We start from the raw sequence: 26,720 nt of genomic DNA, 5'->3' as shown, positions 1-26,720 counted from the left end.
TTTTTTATTTATTATTATTATTTATTAGTATTTAGTTGGGTAAAAACAAATATCTGTAGTGAATAAAAAATGTTCCTGCCCTGCATCTGACTGAAGGTTGTTCTCAGCAAGGCAGAGGTATCTTATTTTCCTTGTACTGTGCTTAGCTAATCAGTGCTCGAAAAGCAACTGGTTAGTGGGTAAAATAACACTTGAATAATTACAGAACTAGAGACAAGGGAGACATTGAGAGGTTTTTGTTTCTCAAACCTGTACATGGAGAAGTTTTTACATTATGATGAACACCACATATTGAAAAGGGAGTGAGGGCCTTCCATTGATTGGAAACCCAGTAAAGTGATCTAATTCTCTCTATATTCAGTGACTGGTTAATACAGCAGCTAATTGAGTTTGTCAGTTTTCCTTTTAAACCAGGGGAGGAATTTAGAGACCCAGAATAGCAGTTTTATTTGTTTGTTTTTTTTAAATCATATGCTTCATAACAGATTGTATGGGAGTTTCAGGATTCTAGGTTCAGTCTATCATAAGAATTGTGACATTCCTTTCAGCCTTCTTAATAAAAGCACTGGCTTTAACTCACTCACAGTAAAGTTACTGAATGCAGGTTTCGTGCAACATTGTACTGTTAGAGAGTGCCAAAGGGTAAAAGTCGTTTAGAATGGAAACAAAAGACACTGTCAGGAAAGAGATATTTTTTTAGCAAATTAAATGTTGGGCCAAAAGTTGCTCTCGTTGCCTGGATTCAACTCCATGTAAGTCAACAGATTTAATTGATGCAGCTCACCAGAATTTAGCCTCATTGCTTACGTAAAAACTTCCTTTAGGTTTCAGAATTATTTCTTATGAGCTGTTTTATTTATCTTCCCTCAGGCTCTGCCTTCGCTGTGTGTTTATTTAGTAGACAGAAGGATATGGAGAAAATGTAAACTGATTGTTTTCTCTTGTTCAGACATTCACAAATGATGTGCTGCTCTTAATCTTTGTGTGAAGTTCACTGCATTGCTGTCTTTTGTTTGTCTTTTTTTCAGTGCTGATTCAAGAGCTGGTGAAAAAAGACACCTCATCAAATGTAACTGAGATCATTGACAAACTGTTCAGTGAGATAGAATGTGTGGATAACGAGGCTGGGAATGAGATTCATGAGGTTCAGGTAGAAGGCTGGAAATAATTGCTGAGAACACTGGGTGTTTAAAAACAATCTAATCTTGTGGCTGAGGTAAAGGTGAACAGCTCTGTGTTGGCCATGTAACACAATTTGAATGCCTATTGGCCAGTGCAGGTAATGAGTACAGCTGGTTCTGACACTTCCTTAGAATATGTTCTATTCACATTTTTATAAAAGTATGGAGCATACAGTATAACATTTCTTTTGTATATCTCCTTCAGCACATTTGAAGAAAGTCAAGATATTTCTGAAACATTAATATAAAACATGAGGCATATTAAAGTAATAACTTCTTAAATAAAGGAGTACTTGTGGCACCTTAGAGACTAACTAATTTATTTGAGCATGAGCTTTCGTGAGCTACAGCTCACTTCTTAAATGTTCTGTAACAAAATATCCAGGGGCCATATTAGCAACTGGCAGGAGATGTTTATTATATAGTATGGTAGGGTTCCAGCAACTCCTCAGACCAGATTAATTTCCTTTCATTTGGAAAGAGAATGCCATATACTTAGTTCTAACATTACTGACATATAACATTTCTTCGTAAATTTTCTTTATACTGAGCGGGCTGCAAACTGCACTGAGCATTATATTTTTGTTCTTGGGCAAGCTTATGCTTTTTTGTGTGTATTAAATAATAGAGACAAATCCCTTACCAAACTGTATGAGAGTAGACACAATGGATTGTAATTGCTTTTTAAAGAGATTAGTCTATTGTGTTAATGAGTATTTCAAGAGTGTTTAAAGTATGGATTATGTAAATGTGTTTTGAGGACTTTAAAAATGTATTGACAGGGCCTACTACAATAGGGTATCATGTAAATATGTGAGTTTGGCCTAGCCCTCCCTGCCGATTTTCCCCCCTCTGCACCTTTTAGCCCGAGTGAACAGCAGAGAGCACAAATGTGTTTCCGACTGAGGGCAGAGTAAGGCTAGCTTCAGCAGATACTACTGAGCTTGTTCAGAATCATGCATGCTCAATATATGGTACCAGGTCCATTTAAAACAAGTGACTTTTTGCTTGTTTTGGGGCAGTTGGGTTGGCATTTTTATGCAGTCACGCCCCACAGGTTTTTCTGCTTGTCTTGTGACTGCTTCTGCTTTTTTTTCTTTTTTTTAACTATGCTCCCCCCCTCCGTGGATGTTTTTTGACACAAACTCTGCCCAGCATCATGGCATCCTGACACAAACCCTGCCCAGCATAATGACGCAACCCCCACCATCCACTTATATTTTTTGGCTTGTTTTTGGGTGGTATTCTGGCGAGTGCTTTGTGTATACAGGCATGGCTGTGCTTGTGTGCAGCTTACAAGGAACATTGTTGACATGTGAATGAGATATTATGAAAGTCCTGAGCGCATAACAACTGGGGCCTGTTACAGTGGAAATCTTTTGGAGGTTCAGCACCTTAGATCAGTAGTATATACATAAGGGGACACGCAAGGGTCTTGACTGTTTCCAGCCTCAGCCCTGTTCCCCTTCTGAAAATGCTACTTTTGCCTTTTCAGTTTGGACTCACTCTTATGAGAGCAACCTATTGTTAATTAAACATTTACTTTAGAAATTTGATGTGAAACCAAATATTTCCTACTATTGATTTGTATTGATTCATAGATGAATAACTTTTAAGGCTAGAAGGAACCATTCTGACCATTTACTCTGACCTCCTGCACAACAAATTGCATCCTGTGATTTCTGTATCAAGCCCATAACTTCTGGCTGAGCTAGAGAGTATATCTTTTAGAAAGACATCACTCTTGATTTTAAAGACATCAAGTGATGAAAAATATACCATGTCCCTTGGTATGTTGTTCCAATGGCTAATTACCCTTACTTAAAAATATGTGCCATATTTCCAGTCTGAATTTGTATAGGTTTAACTTCCAGCTGTTGGATCTTTTGCTAGAGTAAAGAGCCCCTACTGTCAGAAGTCTTCTCCCTGTGTCAGAATTTATTCACCATAATCAAGTCACCTCTTAACTTTCTTTGTGATCAACTAAGTAGATTGAGCTACTTAGGTCTGTCAGGTTTCAGAGGAACAGCCGTGTTAGTCTGTATTCGCAAAAAGAAAAGGAGTACTTGTGGCACCTTAGAGACTAACCAATTTATTTGAGCATGAGCTTTCGTGAGCTACAGCTCACTTCATCAGATGTTTACCGTGGAAACTGCAGCAGACTTTATATACACACAGAGAATATGAAACAATACCTCTCATATTCTGAGATATGAATATGAATACCTTTCATATTCTCTGTGTGTATATAAAGTCTGCTGCAGTTTCCACGGTAAACATCTGATGAAGTGAGCTGTAGCTCACGAAAGCTCATGCTCAAATAAATTGGTTAGTCTCTAAGGTGCCACAAGTACTCCTTTTCTTTTTAGGTCTGTCACTGTGAGAGGATTTTTAGACCTGAAGCCATTCTTACAGCTTTTTTCTGAACCTGTTCCAATTTTTCAACATCTGTTGGGAACTTTGCATGTTTTGAATATCCTTATTAGACTTTGAAAGACATTAATAAGTCAGTTGTATCTTAATGGCAATGAATATGCTATTGCACAAGGTTTGTGTGTGTGAGATCATTTCATCCCAGATGGATGGAGTAAACCGAATCAAATGTTGACAAGTTCAGGAATGGGCTTGTTGTAAATGAGTGTAAGGATAATTGAGTAAAGTGATAGATGAAGTGGATCTGTTCAGGAAGATGCTTTAATGACACAAAACAAAGGATTTAAAATGTTTCTGAAATCTTGCATTTCACATACAGAATTCCATACTGTGCACAATTTCAAATTATGGCTGAAGACACTGATGGCCAATGTGGGTATGTGTTGATGGGTGCTATTGCCATCAGTCTAATTAGATATTTTCAATTTTCAGAGTAGCATCCGTGTTAGTCTGTATCCACAAAAAGAAAAGGAGGACTTTTGGCACCTTAGAGGCTAACAAATTTATTTGAGCATAAGCTTTCGTGAGCTACAGCTTTTCAATTGCAAGTCATGTCATTCTTTGATTTACACAGACATATAGATATTTACCTATATATGGTTCTGTTACATCAAGAAGTTCAAATATGATCCAAATCAAGACAAAAAGGCAAATTCTAATGAAATTTTTTCTATCCTCCTAGATTGAAGAAAGTGCAATAAGCCTATGGAATTGGGCTGTGACTAACCGAGTAGATTCAGTCATCAATGATGAACAAAGAGCGAAATGTATGTATGTGTTTTGTGTCCTAGATTAAAGTTCTTTTATATTGTAAAAGAAAAGCTCTTATGGTACTATTATTTTATTTAACATTTGTGTGTAGTGCCTTAGGGTTGTGTGTATCTTTGCAGATAAAATGAAGGCAGAGAGTACTTTGCAGCTGCTTTGTGTAACCAACTAAGGAAGGATCACTCCAGAGCAAGGATGATCCTCTGGTGACACAGTCAGTGTAGGAGCTGTGATTTTGCTCCCCTTTCCTGCTGCCTGTTGCAGTGAAAAGGGCTAAGACCGGAGGAAAAGAGCTATGTCTGGACTCATCTGCGCTTCACTAATCCTTGGCTATGTTTTCAGTCCATACATTTTTGGAAATAAACTGAACTGATATAAGTGTCTGGGCTGTGCGGGGCTGCACTGATAGAAGATGATATAGACCTCATGAGCTCTGTGCAGCTCAAATGCTTGTATCTTTCACCAACAGAATTTGGTTTAATAAAAGATATTACCTCACCCATATTGTATCTCTAATAAACCAGTTTAGTTAAATTGGTACAAAACTGTGTGTAGACAAATCCTAAGGATTCTGCAGACCTAAGGTTGATCTAACCTGGTGCAAGGCAAGTGGCCCTGCACAATGGGAGCATCATGATTGGTGGAGTGCAAAAGTGAGCTTTAAAGCCACCTTTGTATCTGCACCTTGACCTGCTCTCTCTGCAAATCTGCAGGACCCCAGTATCTGGTCCATAGTTTTTGCTGTAAGGGGCTCACAGTCTAAGTTATATACATAATGCAGGGAGAGATGATATTAGGCAAAGGGGAAGGAGGGAGGCTTACTAGTTCTAGGGCACAATCTCATCAGCTCTCATATCATAGTTAAAGGTGACCTGCAAAGGATATTTAAAAAAATTGGGGTTGTGTTCTTTTTTTACTTTCTGATGTATGAAGAAGAACTGAAAGATTTGTTCTGTTAGCTTTTAACTTTTGAAATATAAAGAACGTCAATCTTGTCTCTCTTGGTTTTGCCAGAGGATATTTTGGTGTTCTTTGAATGATTGCACAAATGTATTCATTTTTGGTGTTTGTGTGCTCAGCACACAGCCTTCAGAAACTTTTTTGCTCAGCAATACCCATTGGGCAGCTCAAACTCAGTTCCTTCTTACTGCCCACAAAGGTCGTTGAAACTCTATTCTATATCAAAACAATTCTTCTCTTAGCCTTTTTGTACCATAGTGTCTGTGTATATATAGATAGTCTAGTTTTAAGTGTTGTTAGGATAGTTAGTAAATTTTAGTTCTGTTTGGGGGGGAAAATGACTTTTTTTTGGACTTGTTTCCCCATTTGTGGTTTTTCTATTTCTAGCATGGAGGTGCAGTATGCCCTGATTACTGGGTTTCCAGGTGTGTGCTTCTTCCTTCAGGCCTGTGCCAGTGAGCAACCCACACAATAGCTGCCTGAAGTGCTTGGGAGAGGCACACATAAACTACCGATTCCAGATTTGCAGAGAGTTCAAGCCTAGCATAAAGAGGCTAGGCTGAAATTCTTGCTGATGGGGTGGCGCTTAGGCCACTGTCAGAGTTGTGCTGGTCTGACTTGGTGCTGAGTGCTGCGGCTTTAGTAAGAAGCTCACTTCCAGCATTAGCAGAATCCTGGTATCATTCTCCCTCGCCTGTACTGAGGAAAAAGTACAAAGCTTCCAGACAGGCATCTGCCAAGAGAAGATCTCCACCAGCTTAGGCTGCTAAGAAATTTGAGAAGGAGTCGAGTAGAGTGCACCTGATATCTAAGCACTCTTCCTCCAAATCTGCTTAAATCATCACAGTTGGCCTCAGTGCTGCAAGGGGCACTGTTGAGCCTGGTGTTGGAAGAGGCAACGTCAACTTCTTTGGCACTGCAACAAGAGATCAGTTCAGTGCTGACTACTTTGGAGGCGTCTGTGGTGGCAAGAAACCTGCCTTGTCTTTCACTGCTGGCATCTCCATCCTTGCAAGAGTCTGTCTTTCACTGCTGCTAGTGATTCCACCTTGGGTGCCATCCAAGGGAAAGCCTGCTGTGATGGCTTCACTCTGCCCATTGTCTGTCTCCTGGTACTGGTCCCAGGCACCAACTGGATCAGCTCCACCATAGTTAGAGGAAGGGAATCTTCTTTGCTGGACTCGAAGGTGGGGGTCATATGTATCTCAACCCTGAAGCAGGAACCAATGGTCTCCACACAGTTCCTCTCTTCCCATTTACCACTTTGACTCTTCAATGGCACCTCCCATGGGAATGTGGCCAGGTCAGTGGCCATTTTGGAACACTTGGGGTTTTCCCCGAAGTCCAGATCATCTCCACATCTTGCATACTCAGTGCCCATGTCTAGAAGGACTGACTCTATGCACCGAATGGCTCCATCCCCAGAGTCTGGTATCGGGGATCAAGAGGAGGTTTCAGAGCCAGAACAATAGCCAGAGGAGGAGATTCTACCTCCTCTCCAGATGATGAGGCCATACTGTCTGGCAAAACTTCACCTCCTTCTGATGATTTTAAAGTTTATCAGGAGTCGCTAAAGAGAGTGGATGCAGATTTTAGTTTACAGGTCAGAGGTCAGTGAATCTTCACATCACCTGGTTGATGCTTTATCATTGGTGGGTCCCTCCAGGATAGCTCTGTCTATTCATGAGGCAATATTAGAGATTATAAAGGCTCTATGGCAGACTCCATCTTCACTGCCTCCCACCGCAGAAAGGGCAGAAAGAAAATATTAAGTGCCCTTCCAAGGTTTTGAGTACCCTATACTGGGCTTATTAGTCCTGACAGCAGCTAATGAGAGAGAGCATTAAGGGAACTAGCCTGCCACCCCCAAATCTAAGAATGCTAAAAAGATGGACTTATTAAGCAAAAATATATATTCAGCGGGGTTTGCAGCTGCGTGTTGCTAACCAACAGGCGCTGCTGGGGCGGTACGATTTTTAATTTGTAGGGCTCCATGGAAAAGTTCAGAGAATTGCTTCTGGAGAACACTAGACAGGAGTTCTCTTCCCTAGTCAGTAGGGGCAGACTAGTCATGAGGACATCACTGTAGGCAGGACTAGATTCAGCATCTAGAACCATGGCTTTGGCAGTGGCCATGCATAGATCATCCTGGCTGCAGTCTTCTGGTCTTCCCCTGAAGTACAGAGCACTATCCAGGACTTGCCATTCAAGGACCTGATGGACAGCAAGCTCCATGGACATAAGGACTCTAGAGCCACCCTGAAGTCCATAGGTTTGTACATGTCTGCTCTGGCCAGGAAGCAGTATCGGCCACAGCAGCTGCACCTATTTTCTGCTCTTTCTCTTTGGGGAAACCTATCAAAAAAGAGATCAAGATGTTATGGGCATAGGCCTTCCCTTCCTGCTGCTTTAGCTCTGGCTCTGGGCAAGGAACTGCAAAACAGCCATTTTGATGGGCCAGTCAGGGTCAGCCTATCAGTCTCTGTGTCTTCAGTCCTGAACCTCCTCACCGTTGCAAACTGTCGGTCCCTCTCCCACAGTGCTTGGTTTAGGATTACTTTGGATCAGACGGTCTGGAGCAGGTAGAAATGGGACATATTCTCCAGTTTGCTTCTACTCGTCTGTCCCACCACAACTCCCCTTCCCTCTTCCGGGACCATTCTCATGAGAAACTCCTTGTCCAGGAAGTTCAGTCACTCCTTAGGTAGCCATAGAGGAGGTTCCATGTGATCTCAGAAGGAATATTTCCTAATTCCAAGGGCATAGGGTTGGCAGGTGAGGTGGGGAGTCTATGACTAATTTAAGATGTGTGTCAACTAATCAAATTCTTTAAAAGTATAAATTTTTGCATTGACACCCTAGCTTCTGTTATCCCTTCCCAGGATGCTGCCTTTAACATAAAAGATGCCTACTTCCATGTGGCAATGAATTAAGCTTACAGGAAGTACCTCAGTTTTCTGATAAATCAAAATAATTACCAGTTTAATGTACTACGTTTTGGCCTGTCAGCAGCTTTCAGGGTCTTTACAAAGGTCACAACAGTAGTACCTGCATTCCTTTGAAGATCAGGAGTGCAGGTTTATCTCTTCCTAAATGACTGGCTTGTCAAGGGCTGGTCCAAACAGCAAAGGCAGAGCAGTGTTCCTCTAATCCAATCAACACTCAATGCTCTGGGAGACAGAAAAATCTCTCCTCTCCCTGGTCCACAGGATAGAGTTTATAGAGTCTGTACTGGACTCAACTCAAGCCAAGGCCTTTTTTCTGGACTGCAGGTTCCAGGCAGTTTGATCAATTGATCATAGGTTTGAAAGCTTACCCCATCACAACGGCACAAAACTGTTTGAGGCTTCTGACTCACTTGGCATCATGCATCTATGTGGTTCAATAGGTCAGACCGACTCAGAACTCTAAAGGACTGACTGGCATCAGTCTACTTGCCAAGCTGCCATCAACTGGACTCTGGGGTAAGAGTGCACTCCCATGTCTTCATGTCCCTAGGTTGGAGGACGGTTCCAGCCAATGTATGTGTAGGCATTCCATTTGCCCACTCACAACCAACTTTCACACTAGTGACAGATGCTTCAGGCCTGGGATGGGAGCCCACCTCAGTTCTCTACGGATGCAGTGTCTGTGATCCTCAGAGGACTTAGCTTTATACATCAATATCAGGGAACTCAATGCTGTCAGATTGGCTTGCCTGGTATTAGTCGCAGATCAGGAGAGTCAGCTTGTTAGTCCTGGAGAACACGGTGGCAGTGTTTTATCTCAACAAGCAGGAGGGAGCCCTCTCTTTTCCACTCTGTCAAGAAGCAACTCTACTCTGGAGGCTCTGTACTGCCAACTCAGTAGATCTAGAAGCATCTTACCTACTGGGCATGCAGAACAAACTAGCAGACTACCTGAGCAGATTTGCCAGTCACCATGAGTGGTTTCTTCACCCAGATGTGGCCAGACGCATCTTACCGATGTGGGGTTTTCCATAAGTAGATCTATTTGCGACAAAGTCCAGGAGAACGTATCAGCAGTTCTGCTCCATATGTGGTCATAGCCTGGGTTCCATGACAGATGCTGTTTTGCTGACGTGGTCAGGCACGCTCCTCTATGCTTTTCTACCATTCACAGAGTATTGCTAAAGATCAGACAGGACCTGGCCAGAGTCAAACTTACTGCCCCAGCATGGGCCTGTCAGCACTGGTCTTCTGGTGTTGTCAGTGAAATGTCCAATTTCTCCTGCTCTAAGCTTGGACCTAATCTCCCAGGATCATGGTTACCTTCTTTACTGAGCCTACAATCCCTTCGCTTAACTGCGTGGATGGTCCATGCTATACAGTAGAGAACACAGCACAGCATGGGGAGGAGCTGACCAGGCCTCTGTGAAGAAAAACGTGGTTCGGGACTATTTAGAAAAGCTGGATGAGCACAAGTCCATGGGGCTGGATGCGCTGCATCCGAGAGTGCTAAAGGAGTTGGCGGATGTGATTGCAGAGCTATTGGCCATTATCTTTGAAAACTCATGGTGATCGGGGGAGGTCCTGGATGACTGGAAAAAGGCTAATGTAGTGCCCATCTTTAAAAAAGGGAAGAAGGAGGATCCTGGGAACTACAGGCCAGTCAGCCTCACCTCAGTCCCTGGAAAAATCATGGAGCAGGTCCTCAAGGAATCAATTCTGAAGCACTTCGAGGAGAGGAAAGTGATCAGGAACAGTCAGCATGGATTCACCAAGGGCAAGTCATGCCTGACTAATCTAATTGCCTTCTATGACGAGATAACTGGCTCTGTGGATCAGGGGAAAGCAGTGGACGTGTTATTCCTTGACTTCAGCAAAGCTTTTGACACGGTCTCCCACAGTATTCTTGCCAGTAAGTTAAAGAAGTATGGGCTGGATGAATGGACTATAAGGTGGATAGAAAGCTGTCTAGATTGTCGGGCTCAACGGGTAGTGATCAATGGTTCCATGTCTAGTTGGCAGCCGGTATCAAGTGGAATGCCCCAAGGGTCGGACCTTTGTTCAATATCTTCATTAATGATCTGGAGGATGATGTGGATTGCACCCTCAGCAAGTTTGCAGATGACACTAAACTGGGAGGAGTGGTAGATACTTTGGAGGGTAGGGATAGGATACAGAGGGCCCTAGACAAATTAGAGGATTGGGCCAAAAGAAATCTGATGAAGTTCAACAAGGACAAGTGCAGAGTCCTGCACTTAGGACGGAAGAATCCCATGTACCGCTACAGACTAGGGACCGAATGGCTTGGCAGCAGTTCTGCAGAAAAGGACCTAGGGGTTACAGTGGACGAGAAGCTGGATATGCGTCAACAGTGTGCCCTTGTTGCCAAGAAGGCTAATGGCATTTTGGGCTGTATAAGTAGGGGCATTGCCAGCAGATCGAGGGATGTGATCGTTCCCCCCTGGCTGACATTGGCGAGGCCTCATCTGAAGTACTGTGTCCAGTTTTGGGCCCCACACTACAGGAAGGATGTGGAAAAATTGGATAGAGTCCAGCGGAGGGCAACAAAAATGATGAGGGGACTGGAACGCATGACTTATGAGGAGAGGCTGAGGGAACTGGGATTGTTTAGTCTGCGGAAGAGAAGAATGAGGGGGGATTTGAAAGCTGCTTTCAACTACCTGAAAGGGGGTTCCAAAGAGGCTGGATCTAGACTGTTCTCAGTGGTAGCAGATGATGGAACAAGGAGTAATGGTCTCAAGTTGCAATGGGGGAGGTTTAGGTTGGATATTAGGAAAAACTTTTTCACTAGGAGGGTGGTGAAACACTGGAATGCGTTACCTAGGGAGGTGGTGGAATCTCCTTCCTTAGAAGTTTTTAAGGTCAGGCTTGACAAAGCCCTGGCTGGGATAATTTAGTTGGGGATTGGTCCTGCTTTGAGCAGAGGGTTGGACTAGATGACCTCCTGAGGTCCCTTCCAACCCTGATATTCTATGATTCTGTGAGCAGGGTTGCTCAAAAGGTATTCAAGAGATCTTGCTAAATAGTAGAAAGCCTTCTACAAGAATGACTGATCTTTCTAAATGGAGGTGTTTCTCCATCTGGTCTCACCAATATGGGGTATCACTGTCTGGTTCTTCAGGTCAGCATATTCAGGACTACTTGTTATACCTGAAACACCAAGGTTTGGCAGTTAGTTCCATTAAGATACATCTGGCTGCTATTTCAGCATTCCATCCTCAGGTGGGCTATTGGTCTATTTTCTCCAATAACATGTCCGTATGATTTTTAAAGGGCTTAATCAAATTATACCCTCAAGTGCAAGACTCCATTTCACCATGGGATCTAAACCTAGTATTGTCAAGACTTATGATCCATCTCTTGAATCATTGGCTACTGCTTTCAGCTGTTTCTGTCAATGAAGGTGGCTTTTCTAGTGGCCATTACCTCAGCCTGAAGAGTAGTGGAACTGCGGGCATGAGTGTGACGGGATCTCCATATACAATACTTTTTAAGGACAAGGTTTGCCTGTGCCCTTATCTGAAGTTCCTCCCAAAGGTGGTTTCCTCTTTCCACATCAATTAGCCAATTTATTTGCCTGTTCTTTGACCAAAACAACACATGAGCAGGGAGGAAGAGTATTTGCATATCTTGGACGTCAGAAGGGTCTTGACATCTTACCCAGATAGAACCAGACATTTTTCAAAATTTTCTCAACTGTTCATATCAGTGGCTGACAGAGTAAGGGGTCAATCATTCTTCACCCAGAGAATTTCTTCCTGGATCACATCTTGCATATACATGTGCTGTTATTTGGCAAATGTCGCTCTACCTGTTAGTTACAGCTATGTGACAAGGTCAAAATCAACTTTGGTGGCCTTTCTGGCACAAGATCCAGTTGCAGATATTTGTAAACCAAAAACAGTAATTTGGTCCTCAGTCCACATGTTTGCCTCCCATTATGCTGTAGCTTAAGACTGCAGAGACGATGCTAGAGTGGGTTGAGTTGTTCTCTATCTTTATTGAAATATACTCTGATCCTGCCTCCTGTTCTATGGCTTGTGAGTCACCAAGAGTGGAATACACATATGCAATCAGTTTAAGAAAAAATGGTAACAAGTTCTATATCAGTTATTCTTTGAGATGTCCATTCCATGACCCGCCCTCCTATGCCTCTACATCAGAGTTACGGCAAAAAGGAACTGAGGGAGGCCATGGGTGGCTATGCCCTTTATACCTGCACGCAGTGGCATGTGTCAGCAGGGGATCTCGAGCCGCCCAACAGGCATTGCTGAGGGCAGATGTTTCTGACTGGGCACTCAGACTCCAAGAATGGAATGGACGTGTGCAACACATCTCAAAGAGCAACAGTTATGGAGCAGGTTAGTACTGTTTCTCAGGACACATGAGCACTCCCAGTGTAATAGAAATATTAGGGTATTGCATCTTTATCTAAGACTTCCTTCCAAATGTTCACTAGACATATTTGATAAATAGATATTAACAAAAGCAAGCAAAAAATGCAGTTTTAAACAATGGCTAAAATTCACTTCCTCTCTTGCCTGCTGCACCTTTTAATCTTCTGTCTCTTGTGATGTTGTATCATATATTCTCATGTCACCCTTGAGTCTTCCAGCATACATAAGATCTGAATTTCTACTGTAAAAAAACAAGCAGAAAACCTTTCAGGCTTTCTTTATATGTCACAAACAAACAAAAAGGGTACAGGTTCAATTATATTTTTTGTAAATCACCTTTACGCATGGTCAGGTCTGCTCAGTACTGCTCAGTGGTTCAGGAAAATACCTTAATATCTAGACAGAAAGAGAACCCAAGTGCTGCAGGAAATGTTTGTAACTTAGTAAGTGGTACCTGCTTGCCTCAATCAGTACTGAACCAATGCCCCAGCATTGCGCTAGTAGACTCTGTTGTTGCTGTTGCCATCTTTTAGGTGAGATAAAAAATTTAGGTCCTGCATGCTTGTGGTTGCTAAATTCTAAGTTCCTCAGAGCAGTACACTGTTGATTCTTAACAAGCAATAATAAATGAATTGCATCATGGTGTTTACCCTGATGTCCATTGTTATTGTTTGTTTGTTATTCATTCATTACAAAATGTTTACCCATGTGCCTAAATTACACTTCTTGTACCAGCTAATCTCCATGCTCAAGAGATGGAGAGAGATTCACTCTGATGAAGGGCAGGCTGTGTTTTCGCAGTTGCCTTTCCTTGGGGTTTCTGCTTAGGACAAGCTTTAACTCCTCCTGGAACTTTGTAGAAGCTACAGAAAGAAGGTGCTGAATCAGGCCATTCCCTGGTCATGTTCCCTTCCCAGCTAGTTCCACCCTGCTTTGTGGGCTGCACTGTACTCTAATGATTCTCTGGGCATAGCTAAGATTTTGACTTCTATGCACCTCTATAGCCTTGTCCCTTGCAGAATTATTTGCTGCCACAGACCTCCAGGATTTATGCCAAGATAAAGACTAGGTGAATCTGCTCCCAAATATGGAGAGTCTAAGTCTATTCCAATTAAGTTAATAACAAAACTTCTGTTGACTTCATTGGGGACGTGCATAGGTGCCAACTTTTCCCCATGCCGGTGGGTGCTCAACCCCCCCACCCCCAGACCCGCCCCCATTCCAACCCCTTCCCCAAAGTCCCCGCCCCAACTCCACCCCCTCCCTGTTCCTGCTCCTCCCCTGCCTCCCAGCACTTGTCGCGTGAAACACCTGTTTCGCGGCAGCAAGCGCTGGGAGCTAGGGGGAAAAAGCAGGCACACGGTGCACTCAGGGGAGGAGGTGGAGTGGAGGCGGAGGTAAGCTGGGGTGGGAGGCGGGGTGGGGTGCTGCCGGTGGGTGCAGAGCACCCACCAATTTTTCCCCGTGGGTGCTCCGGGGGAGCACCCATGGAGTCGGGGCCTATGGGAACATGGTTAAGTCCCACATGGTAGAAACATATACTACCCATCATACTTTACAGTGGAGTAAGGTTTCCAAGCTGGCTGCAGTCTCTTGGGCGCTTTCCCATTGGTGTGGTGCTTGGGTATGATGTGGAGCTGGAGCTTCTAGTCTGCAGCGGATCTGCTCTATGAGATTTGCAGTTATAAAAACATCAGTTGTAAGCTATTATGCTGAATTCCATTTTACTCTGGTTATACGGGACAGACAGCACACAACAGTGTTCTGGTTGTTAGGTTAATGGGAATTTACATTACCTAAAAAATGATTGTTTCTGATTGCATCAGTTGGTGAAGAAGTAGCTTCTCCATAGTCTGATTTTAGAGTTGGAGTTCATAAGGGCTTGAAAGAACAGGGGAAGTGGCCCATCCTTATGTACGCATGCATTGTTTTCTTGCAGTGCGCCATGTTTCTTGCAGGCTAGTGTGCCTGTGTGAAGGCAGCGATCCTCCAGAGGAGATGGTGCGAAGGCAGATTTTGGTAAGTCTAGCTAAATGGTGAGAAGTGCAGTATGGTGGGTTCCAAGGGAAATCTTGGAAAGGTACTTTCAAATGATAGAGTAATTCAGGAAAGTGAGTGAAATTATATTTCTGAGGGATGTATCTTCTAAAATTGGACCTGTGTTATCACAATGATACCTGGTTGAGCCATTATAGTTAGGGGTTTCTCAGCCATACCATTATGAGCCTTGACTTCCATTGACATCTGTTAGTCTTTATGGTGCAACTGGATTCCTTGTTGACTTCCATAGTAAACCAGCATAACACCCCTTAGTCCATGGTGAGAACATGAGTTGCTGAGGTCTCCCACGTGGAAATTAACGGCACTAGCTCTGCCTTACCCAGCCAATAAAATATTGTGAAAGAAGTAAATTACTGCTTCAGTACTTTATGCAAAAGAATACATCCTGTCGTGATAACTGGGCCTACAAATTTACCCTAATTATGAGCTCAACTGTAAAAAGTGAGTGCAAGTTCATAAAATGCCACAGTAACCTGTAACAACAAATGTTGATGGGAAAAGGTGCAAAAGCGAGACAGACTGAATTAGGCCAAGCAAAAATGCCTACTGATATAACTCAAGGAGTGTGTTAAGATCATGCTTGGTAAACAAGAAAAGTGTGGAACCGGAAATCAGTGAACAAAAATTGGTGTGTCAGACACTAGGCCTGGTTGGTGGACAAAATGATGAGAAAATGGGCTGCTCGTCCATTCACACTCCCCTTTTGGGGTCCTCAAAAGAGACTTTTTGGGGAAAAGAGGGCTACCATAATGCTGGCTGACGGAAAGACTAGAGAGAGGAAGGAGCAGTCTTCACAATGATGGCTGTTGCCCCCCACTGTCTCTTGGGACCCAGTACCTTCTTCATCCTAATCCTGATGGATGTCCTGATCAGGCCAGAGAGAGGGACCCAGATGATACTAACACCTCCACTGGCTCTAGCTAACTCTCAGATACCATCTGGGAGGTGAGACTGTCACATACACCCCTTGTGTGATCTTTTCCTTCCCCACCTTATTTCTTCTCTCACCTATTCCTCTCCTGTTTCCTTCTATCTAATAAGAGTCTGGCTTAGCCAGCCAAGACTGTATTTTGCAACACTGATGTAAGGCTGTGACCAAAAAGAAGAGGTAGCTAAATGGAATGCCCTAACCGCCTGGTTCTGGTGTACAAGTTTGCAAGGTCTTGGAGTGGCTGATAGGAATGGTGGTATGTCTGTGTTTTTCGAACAATGAGGTTGCAAGTGAAAGTCAACACCAAAGACATAAACTACATTTTTATCTTTGCTGTTCTCCCCTTTTGTGTGTTTGTCTTCTTTTATTTTCTTAGGAAACAGAATCAAACTTTAACGTGGCCAATAACAACAGCTCCAGCCCATCTGAACGAACATCTTCTTTTCCCTGAAAACGACAGTTATTACCATCTTTATATCAGGGATCGGCAACCTTTGGCACGTAGCCCACCGGGGTAAGGCCCCTGGCGGGCTGGGCTGGTTTGTTTACCTGCTGCATCTGCAGGTTCGGCCTATTGCAGCTCCCAATGGCTGTGGTTCGCTGCTCCAGGCCAATGGGGGCTGTGGGAAGTGGTGCGGGCTGAGGGACATGCTGGCCGCCACTTCCCGCAGCCCCCATTGGCCTGGAGCGGCGAACTGCGGCCAGTGGGAGCTGCGATCGGCCAAACCTGTGGACGTGGCAGGTGCCAAAGGTTGCCGATCCCTGCTTTATATCCTCTAAGACAGTGGTTTTCAAACCATGGGTCACGACCCAGAACTGGGTCATGGAATCAAAGGAACTGGGTCACAGCGACTCTGGTCAGCATCGCCGACTGGGCCATTAAAAGTCCTGTCGGCGGTGCTGCCCGGCTATGGCAGGCTAGTCTCTACCTGTTCTGACACCCCGGAAGTGGCCAGCAGCAGGTCTGGCTCCTAGGCGGCGGGGGGACATGGAACTCTGCCCTTGCCCTGAGCACCGGCCAATGGGAGCTGGTGGGGGGGATAGGCAGTGCCTGTGGGCGAGAGCCACTTGCGTGCATCTGCCTAGGAGCTGGACCTGCTGCTGACTGCCTCCAGGGCACAGCACAGTCTACGGTGCCAGGACAGGACTGAAGCCTGCCTCTGCACCCCCGTGCCCCAACCCCAGCCCCCTGCCATAGTCCTGAGACCCCCTCCTATACTTCAAACCCCTCATCCTGGCCCCAACCCAGAGCCTGCACCCCCAGCCCAGAGCCCTGACCCCCTCATTCCCTGCCCACCCCACAGCCCTCACCCCCACATCCCAAACCTCTGCCCCAGCCCTGAGCCCCCCCACACCTCCAAACCCCTCATCCCCAGCTCTGTTGGGTCTTGGGCATCAACAGTTTTCTTCAACTGGGTTGCCAGAAAAAAAGTTTGAAAATCACTTCTCTAAGAGACTGTCATATAAAGCATATAAAGGGGTTTTTCCTTCTAAGAAGTCTCTCCAGTTAAAGGGAAAAGGAACAAGCGTTGTTGAAGTTAAAGCCTTATTTAATACTTTACAATTTAAATGCTTTAGGTATTTTTCCTTCTTGTGGGTATAAAGGGTAAAAGGATTTTTAATGGTGTGTTTGCCATGGTACTAAGCAGGCTGAGGTATAGGGGTGCCATTTCATATTTTGTTAGGGAATGCAACTTTAACCGGGAATCCAGGGGCTACTTAGGCACCTGAAAACTCTAGGGTTTTTTGCAGATAATAATTTAGAAATTAGCTGTTAAGGCACTGTATCTAATTCCTATATAAAAAAAAGAGGATTAAATAAATATTAGGCCCACTCAGCTCTAATACTAAGATGTTCTCACATCTTTTGTTAAGTCACTTGAGGGACACTGGTTAGGTTTAAAATTGTAATGTATATTCTTTGTTACTAACTCTTGAATACAACAATTGAAACAACTGTAGAAAAATCTAGATTACTTTTTATCACTTTTTTGCAGTTCATCAGTCTTGGAATAGATCGTTTAACTTTGGAAACATCCAACTAGGGCAAAGCCCTCAGAATTTATACTGCACCTGCCTGGGGTTGTTGGGGTGTTACCTCACTACAAATAATAGACTAGAAACTGGAGGGAAACAGGAGGGAAAGTGACAATTTCAAGTCACTTTCATTTTCACAGTGTTGCCAATACCAAATGTTCAAAAACCATGAATCAGGATCACCAAAAATCACGAGATTGGCTTTAAACTCATGAGATTATGTAAAAATAACAGATTTGGTGTTCTTTCTATTTGCCTTCTGCTTTTTGAGCCTTTAGAGTGCACTGGGGTTACATTTTGAAGCTTTCTCCACAGCCACAAGGGCTAGAAACTTCATTTTTTTTTAAGAATTGTCAAAGTTTGACTCAGACTCACAATTTATCAGACCACTCTGTTTTATTAGCAAAGCTGCTCTGCTAATACATTTAGAAGTGAGCCCCCCGAGTGGGGCTTGTGTCTTTTAATTTATACAGTTTTTTGGAGAACAAGTTACAGAGAAGTTACAGACAAAAGAAGAAAAAGATTTTAGTCACCACCCTTCGAGATCCCTGAGACCAGTCACGTATCTTCAATTACCTGCCACCCTTAACAATCTCCTTTAACAGCTTCCAGTTAACTTAACTAATTGCCCTTCACACCTTCCATTCTGATGCCTGCTTCTTAGACTTGCTGGCTCTATCTTAATTGCTTCTCCATTCAAAAGCTAACTGTCCCTACGTGTGCTCCCTCAGATACTTTGTAACATATTTTGGCATGCGCTCTCATATACAATGTATCCAGCATGTCCCCTTATACAATGTTATACTTCCACAGAAGGAAGGCTGAAATCATCACATATCTCCTTGACTCCAGGAGCCGGAGCTTTAAGGAAAACAATTATCATGAGACTCATGACAAAAGCATGAGCCTTGGTAACACTGCTTTCCCTTCTGTTTAAAGGCTCGTTACTTTCCAGAAGGCTCTGAAACACAACACGACAGCGACTGAGTTGCAGTTCTCACAGGAGACTAAATCCAAACACTAAGAAAATTCTATATTTTAAAGATGAGACAAAAATTGAGACTTCTGAGGTATATCAGGGCCACTGCAGGCAGGAAAGGGAAATAAACAGGCACAGGTGCTCTGAGCAGCTCTTCCTCTTGAATGAAAGTTGGAGGGTCAAATCTTCTAGTCCGTAATCCAGTAAAACTTCTGTTGCCTCCACTCATAGATATTAACATGTGCTTAGAATCATAGAATAGAATCATAGAATATCAGGGTTGGAAGGGACCTCAGGACGTCATCTAGTCCAACCCCCTGCTCAAAAGCAGGACCAATCCCCAATTAAATCATCCCAGCCAGGGCTTTGTCAAGCCTGGCCTTAAAAACTTCTAAGGAAGGAGATTCCACCACCTCCCTAGGCAACGCATTCCAGTGTTTCACCACCCTCCTAGTGAAAAAGTTTTTCCTAATATCCAACCTAAACCTCCCCCACGGCAACTTGAGACCATTACTCCTTGTCCTGTCCTCTTCCACCACTGAGAATAGTCTAGAACCATCCTCTCTGGAACCCCCTTTCAGGTAGTTGAAAGCAGCTATCAAATCCCCCCTCATTCTTCTCTTCTGCAGACTAAACGATCACAGTTCCCTCAGCCTCTCCTCATAAGTCATGTGTTCCAGACCCCTAATCATTTTTGTTGCCCTTCGCTGGACTCTTTCCAATTTATCCACATCCTTCTTGTAGTGTGGGGCCCAAAACTGGACACAGTACTCCAGATGAGGCCTCACCAATGTTGAATAGAGGGGGACGATCACGTCCCTCGATCTGCTCGCTATGCCCCTACTTATACATCCCAAAATGCCATTGGCCTTCTTGGCAACAAGGGCACACTGCTGACTCATATCCAGCTTCTCGTCCACTGTCACCCCTAGGTCCTTTTCCGCAGAACTGCTGCCTAGCCATTCGGCCCCTAGTCTGTAGCTGTGCATTGGGTTCTTCCGTCCTAAGTGCAGGACCCTGCACTTATCCTTATTGAACCTCATCAGATTTCTTTTGGCCCAATTCTCCAATTTGTCTAGGTCCCTCTGTATCCTATCCCTGCCCTCCAGCGTATCTACCACTCCTCCCAGTTTAGTATCATCCGCAAGTTTTCTGAGAGTGCAATGCACACCATCCTCCAGATCATTTATGAAGATATTGAACAAAACCGGCCCCAGGACTGACCCCTGGGGCACTCCACTTGACACCGGCTGCCAACTAGACATGGATCCATTGATCACTACCCGTTGAGCCCGACAATCTAGCCAACTTTCTACCCACCTTATAGTGCATTCATCCAGCCCATACTTCTTTAACTAGCTGACAAGAATACTGTGGGAGACAGTGTCAAAAGCTTTGCTAAAGTCAAGAAACAATACATCCACTGCTTTCCCTTCATCCACAGAACCAGTAATCGCATCATAGAAGGCAATTAGATTAGTCAGGCATGACCTTCCCTTGGTGAATCCATGCTGACTGTTCCTGATCACTTTCCTCTCCTCTAAGTGCTTCAGGATTGATTCTTTGAGGACCTGCTCCATGATTTTTCCGGGGACTGAAGTGAGGCTGACTGGCCTGTAGTTCCCAGGATCCTCCTTCTTCCCTTTTTTAAAGATTGGCACTACATTAGCCTTTTTCCAGTCATCCGGGACTTCCCCCGTTCGCCACGAGTTTTCAAAGATAATGGCCAATGGCTCTGCAATCACAGCCGCCAATTCCTTTAGCACTCTCGGATGCAACTCGTCCGGCCCCATGGACTTGTGCACGTCCAGCTTTTCTAAATAGTCCCTAACCACCTCTTTCTCCACAGAGGGCTGGCCATCTGTTTCCCATGTTGTGCTGCCCAGTGCAGTAGTCTGGGAGCTGACCTAGTTAGTGAAGACAGAGGCAAAAAAAGCATTGAGTACTTTAGCTTTTTCCACATCCTCTGTCACTAGGTTGCCTCCCTCATTCATTAAGGGCCGCACACTTTCCTTGGCTTTCTTCTTGTTGCCAACATGCCTGAAGAAACCCTTCTTGTTACTCTTAACATCTCTCGCTAGCTGCAGCTCCAGGTGCGATTTGTCCCTCCTGATTTCATTCCTACATGCCCGAGCAATATTTTTATACTCTTCCCTGGTCATATGTCCAACCTTCCACTTCTTGTAAGCTTCTTTTTTATGTTTAAGATCTGCTAGGATTTCACCTTTAAGCCAAGCTGGTCGCCTGCCATATTTACTATTCTTTCGACACATCGGGGTGGTTTGTCTCTGTAACCTCAACAGGGATTCCTTGAAATACAGCCAGCTCTCCTGGACTCTTTTCCCCTTCATGTTAGTCCCCCAGGGGATCCTACCCATCGGTTCCCTGAGGGAGTCGAAGTCTGCTTTCCTGAAGTCCACGGTCCATATCCTGCTGCTTACCTTTCTTCCCTGTGTCAGGATCCTGAACTCAACCAACTCATGGTCACTGCCTCCCAGATTCCCATCCACTTTTGCTTCCCCTACTAATTCTTAATAACTATATACTTCATACTTAAATATCTGAGCCATCTTATCCAGGGCTACACATTTTATACACACTGGCTCTCAGGGACTATATTGTCTGGCATATTCTGAACAGTGCTGGGCACACAGATGGTGCCCAGTGAATAATACAAATCATGACAATAGTCATTGACTTTATGGACTCTGTGGGTGTAATTTCTGTTCTTTGTTCTGGAATTGGCCTGGATATAGCTGAAACCCTAAAAATTTGAGGCATAAACACATCTGATACTTATGACACTTTCTGATTCTTTCCGTTTCTCAAACCTAGAACAAAAAATGACAAAACAAAATGGTTTTCAGTTAAAATGTAAAATTGCATAGCAGCCATTGCTCTACAACCCAGCATGGGGCAGAACCTGCCACCCCTTTGGAGTTAAGCAGTTTCCTCTCATCTGATTCTCATTCTCCATCCTTTCTGACCTTTGTGCTGATTTTCATGCTGTCAACCATGACCTCCATCCCAATCTCCTGGGACCGTTTGCTGGAGTCTCAGAGAACTGGCCACCTTGGTTTTGCTCCCATCTATCAGGTTCCTCTCTTTTTGCAGCATGCAGCAGAGAGAGCAGCTGGTCTACTGGATAGGGAACTGGTCCTGAAAGACCTGAGTTCTACTCCTCCCCATGGACTTTCTGTATGACCTCAGGCCGGTGCCTTAGGGACAGAGTTTCAAGGGTTTTTAGGCACCCAAAGATGCTGCTAGGTATCTAGTGGAGTTTACAAAGCACGTAACTTTCTAGGTGCTTTTGAAAATCTCACTAGGTGCCTAAATACTTTTGAAAATCTGGCCTTTAGTTTGTGTGTGCCTCAGTGCCCCACCTGTAGAATGGTGATAACAGCACTGCTCTACCTCACCGAGGGGCTGTGAGGAGAAATAGGTTAGACCTTGTGAGGCGCTCAGATACTATGGTGCTGGGGCCGCATAAGTACCCACAGGTAGAGTGGGAACTTCTCTGTACCACTTCTATCCCTTCCCTGGGTTTTTGCCCCTTCTTTTCACCTACACCTCCAAACCTCCCCCTTTTCTGAATGTAACCTTGGCTTAGAGGGCTTGGCTGTATTTTTTCTGAGTCCCCTGCGTTGGCTCTAAAACACGCACCCCCACCCTGGGATTCCTGTTTTACAGGCTAGATTTTCAGATCTTTAATCACCAGCCCTTTCTTACCTTAATCACCCTGCCTCTGTTTGTAAAGAAAATACTGACTCCCTGCCCCAGGGGCATCTCTCCTCTGCAGTACGTACATTTCACACTAATGTTGTGCTGTAGTTAAGAGCTCCACCTGGGAGCTCACACACCTCCTGTAGGAAACTCGGGATGGTGGGCTCTCCTCCTGCTCTCCCCTGCCCCCCAGTTGGCACCCCTGCTGAGGTATCTGTATACCTGTGATGGTTCTTGGGATACCCAGGACTGTGGGTCACCTTGTTACCCCCTGCCTCCAGCAACAGTGAGTCTTTCTTGTGTTAGCTGGGTGTGTCAGCTCCCTGACACTGCTAGGCTTTCAGTCACTTAAGTACTATCCTCCGGAGCCACATGTGGCTCTTCAGAAGTTAAAATGTGGCTTCTTGTCTAGGCACTGACTCCTGGGCTAGAGCTACAGGCGCCAACTTTCCAATGGGCTGGGGGGTGCTCACTGCTCAACCCCTGGCTCTGCCACAGGCCCTACCCCAACTCCACCCCTTCCCACCCCCTCCCCTGAGCCTGCCATGCCTTGGCTCCTTCCCCTCCCCCCCCAGAGCCTCCTGCACGCCACGAAACAGCTGATCGGGAGGTGCAGGGAGGGAGGGAGGGAGGGGGAGGCACTGATTGGCAGGGCTGCTGGTGGGCGGGAGGTACTGGGAGCGGGGTGGGGAGCTGATGTGGGTGGGGCTGCTGACATATTACTGTGGCTCTTTGGTAATGTACATTGGTAAATTCTGGCTCCTTCTCAGGCTCAGGTTGGCTACCACTGCTCTGGGCTATGCTAGCCCTAACTTCACCTTGCAGGTTAACAGTGAGTACACCCCAGTCCCTCTGACATTGCTACTCCCAAAAATTCCAGATCCTTGCCTCCAAGAAGTAGGTACTTCAGTTTGCCAGTTTTATCTTTAATCACTGCTTCTGTAACCGCACAGCACTTGTGAGCACTTACAATAAAACAAAATAAGATTTATTTAAGACAGTATAAGAATTTAACTAGGAACGAGAGCGTGGTAGAAAAGTAGATTTCCCTCCAAAATTCAGTCTGTGGCAGAGCTGGCTGGTTTCTCAAGAACGAGGATCCAAATGTTCATGAAAGCAGCCCTGCTCTATAAGGGGTTTTTCTCAGCGAATGGATACAGAGTCCTCTCCCTCCCATATGTTATACTGAAAACAGCCTTTTGTTTCTATTTATAGATCGAGCAACCCACAGTCTTGGTTAAAGTTTTATTTTTTTTTAACTCTTTAAGTGGTTTCAGTTGTTGTTTGTTACCTCTGATGGTTTCCCATTCACAGTCTTAGTACTGCACAAGGCTAAACAATTGAACCTTAAATTGCATCACTGGCCAAACAGGGAGTGGTGACAACTTCTCTTTGCTCGAATGGGCTATCACCAAGACACATTATCTCCTGGTGTTTGTACTCCAGGTCCATAAAGCAAACTTTCAAAATAAATACGTTATTCCTTAAATATTACCCATACATGCATCTCACAATAATTATGAATCTTGACAAGTTACGAGCGTTCTGTAGATACCTTATATGTTACTATTTATGGATAAATATCTCTTAAGACATGTTTGGCATAGTGAGTTTGTCAGCTCTGAGATGAGAGATGTTTGCAAAGAACAGGGGACCCTTTTGAGACATTACCCAGGGTACGATCTGGACTGATGGATAGCTGTGTCCCCTCAATTCTGCAGCCTTTTACCCTGCTTCACTGTGAAAATAACCAGTCCAAGTCTGCTCTCACGCAGCCTCCAGCATGTAAATCACTCCCTGCTATATTCCATGAGTCCTATAGAATTACACTACAAGGCAACACCAGCAAACTTTCAGTTCCAGATTTCCTCCAGAAACGTGTGTCTTGTATTGCCCAGCACCCTCCTGGATGATAGGAGCTCATATCAGGTCTGTCATTTATTAATAGAAAATGATATGCACAGGTCTTGTTATCCCAAATGGAGTTTCCCAAACATTTCAATCTTGTACTGGTTTAGATAAAACAACGACAACAAAAATTAACTATAGAAAGATAGATTTTAAGTGACTTCAAGTAATGAGGGATATAAGTCAGAATTGGTTACAAGGAAATAAAAGGTAAAATGCAACTAACACCTAATTTAACAAGCTAAGTGAATACAAAGCAAAGGTGAATCTCACCACATGTTCCAACAGTCTTACTGGCTGAAAGTCTTTCAGTCAGGATCTTTCCCCCAGTGCAGTTCTGCTTCCTTTGTTCTTCAGAGGTTGACGATGCCGAGGATAAAGAACAAGTGAGAAATGATTTGGGTTGAATTTTCACAAAACATGTTCCTTTTCTGCTTCAGATGACCATGAAGACTGGAAAAGGGTGGGTGGATGTTGGAAAAGCCGCCCTTGGTGATGGATTTCTTGTGATTGCCATAAATGTAAGTTTCTGGCTAGGTACAGTCTCCTGCAAACACTCTTACTAGCAAGTGCTACAATTGAGTAACAGCTTTCTGGGTGCTTATGTTTTCTTTTCCAGAGTCTAGAAAAACTATATGCCCAATTAATGAAGAGGAGCAGTGGTGAGGCAGATATTCAGGTGCACAAAGCTGATGTAGAGAAGGACCTGTTCAAAGTACTGTCTTATCAGGCTGAATCAGTACGTGTTCTGGCCGGTTTCCCTTTGTAGGTCACTGGGGCATATGGAATGTATGAATGATCATACTGGAACTTTGACTCAGTTGTTAGAAGTGTGAGTTCCTGTCATTAAACTGGAAAGATAAGTTTCCTAGATCTGCTGTAAGGTCTCAGATTTGACCCCTCAGTGTTGCAGTAATTTAAGCATTCTTAATATACCTATTTTTTCGACATGTAACTCCACTAATTTATCATAATCCTGCAAAGTTGTTTAGTTCATTTCATGAAGACTTGGAGTATGTCTACACAGCAACTAGACACCTGCGGTTGGCCTGTGCCGGCTGACTTGGCGGGGGCTGTGGGGCTGTTTCATTGCTGTGTAGATGCCTGGCTTGAACTAGAGCCTGGGTTCTACGACCCTGCGAGATGGGAGTGTCCTAGAACTCAGGCTCCAGCTCGAGCCCAGAAGTCTACACAGCAATAAAACAGCCCCCTCAGCGCAAGCACCACTAGCCTGAGTCGGGCTGGTATAGGCCAGCCATGTTTTTTTTTTTTTTTTGCTGTGTAGACATACCTTCTGTGATTTAGCTCGCAGGAGTGTTTATAAAATGGACAGCTATCTTTTCGAGGCCTGAGTCACCTCCTACAAAGGTCTGTGCTTCACTGGCTGAAGAAGCAAGATATCTGATGTTGGGGTTGAGCCAGGGTCTCCACATCCACAGCAGTGCAACATATATTTAGTGAGATACGTAAATTCAAAACCACACATCTCTGTACCAATATTCTGTCACTAAAGTAATCAAATAATACTTAAGTGCAACATTGCATCTAGATCACAAATAGCCAAGATCTAAGAGGTGTTAAAAAGCTGCACACAGGAAGCTACTTGCAGTGCATAATAACAACTTTATTGCATGTGCTACTAGATGGTAATCTTTAGCTATGCTAACTATGCACACACGCATATATAAACTATTTTTTATGTACAGTGTTTTTTATATATAAGTAGGGAGGTCATCGTTGCCAACTCATGATTTTAAGATGAGTCTCATGATATTTGGTGATTTTTCTTAAAGCTCCAACCCCTGCAAATCATGTGAATAGGCGAGAATCTCAGTTTTCTTAAAAATAATTTTAATAAAAGTAAATTTGTAGTCCTTAAGAAGAAAAGTTTGAAAATGACGCAAGTGTACCCTTCTAAAGCACCAAAAAGAAATAAAAAAAATAAAAAAAACTCATGATTTGTAAGCCACTCATGATTTTTGAATAGTTGGGGTTGGCAAAACTAAAAAGTGGTACAGAAATTGGGGTACAAATAGGAGAAGGCCTCAATCCCAAAGTTGCACCGGGAGCCAGTGGAGGGGCCAATGTGTCTGGAGATCAGATTTGCTGAACTGTGTTCCCAAACTTTTTACTATGGTGACTCACCAACTGCATTTTATTGGAGTTTTTTTGTGTGTGACCCTCTCAGGGACTGTATTCATGGAAGAGGCCCAAAAATCATAAGCCAGCATCCTTCTCCTCTTCATCGCCCCACTGAGGGGCATTGACTACATGCAGTAGGATCCTCTACCTTGTATCTTCATGGCAATTTTAGCATTGGAAGGAAATGATCACATGATTCTACATGTTCACGCACTATAACCTCAGAATTTC

The 26,720-nt window shown here is 44.1% G+C and overlaps 1 protein-coding gene across 5 annotated transcripts in view; it reads left to right on the top strand.

The window, feature by feature from the left end:
• Positions 1-26,720, top strand: part of TEX11 (testis expressed 11) — a 138,601-nt gene that overhangs the window by 2,695 nt on the left and 109,186 nt on the right. For 3 of the 5 annotated variants that reach the window (XM_075132610.1, XM_048865185.2, XM_075132613.1), the window contains 5 exons: positions 1,029-1,150; positions 4,297-4,381; positions 14,648-14,727; positions 24,788-24,868; positions 24,967-25,086. In XM_075132610.1, the coding sequence (XP_074988711.1) occupies positions 1,029-1,150; positions 4,297-4,381; positions 14,648-14,727; positions 24,788-24,868; positions 24,967-25,086 (488 nt within the window). Of the gene's footprint in view, positions 1-401; positions 753-1,028; positions 1,151-4,296; positions 4,382-14,647; positions 14,728-24,787; positions 24,869-24,966; positions 25,087-26,720 lie in introns of those variants that run through there. The other 2 variants (XM_075132612.1, XM_075132611.1) reach the window with 2 other exon arrangements.

This window comes from Caretta caretta, chromosome 9, assembly GCF_965140235.1.
Source record: "Caretta caretta isolate rCarCar2 chromosome 9, rCarCar1.hap1, whole genome shotgun sequence".
Taxonomy (NCBI): Eukaryota; Metazoa; Chordata; order Testudines; family Cheloniidae; genus Caretta; species Caretta caretta.
This window is presented reverse-complemented; position numbering and strand designations above follow the sequence as displayed.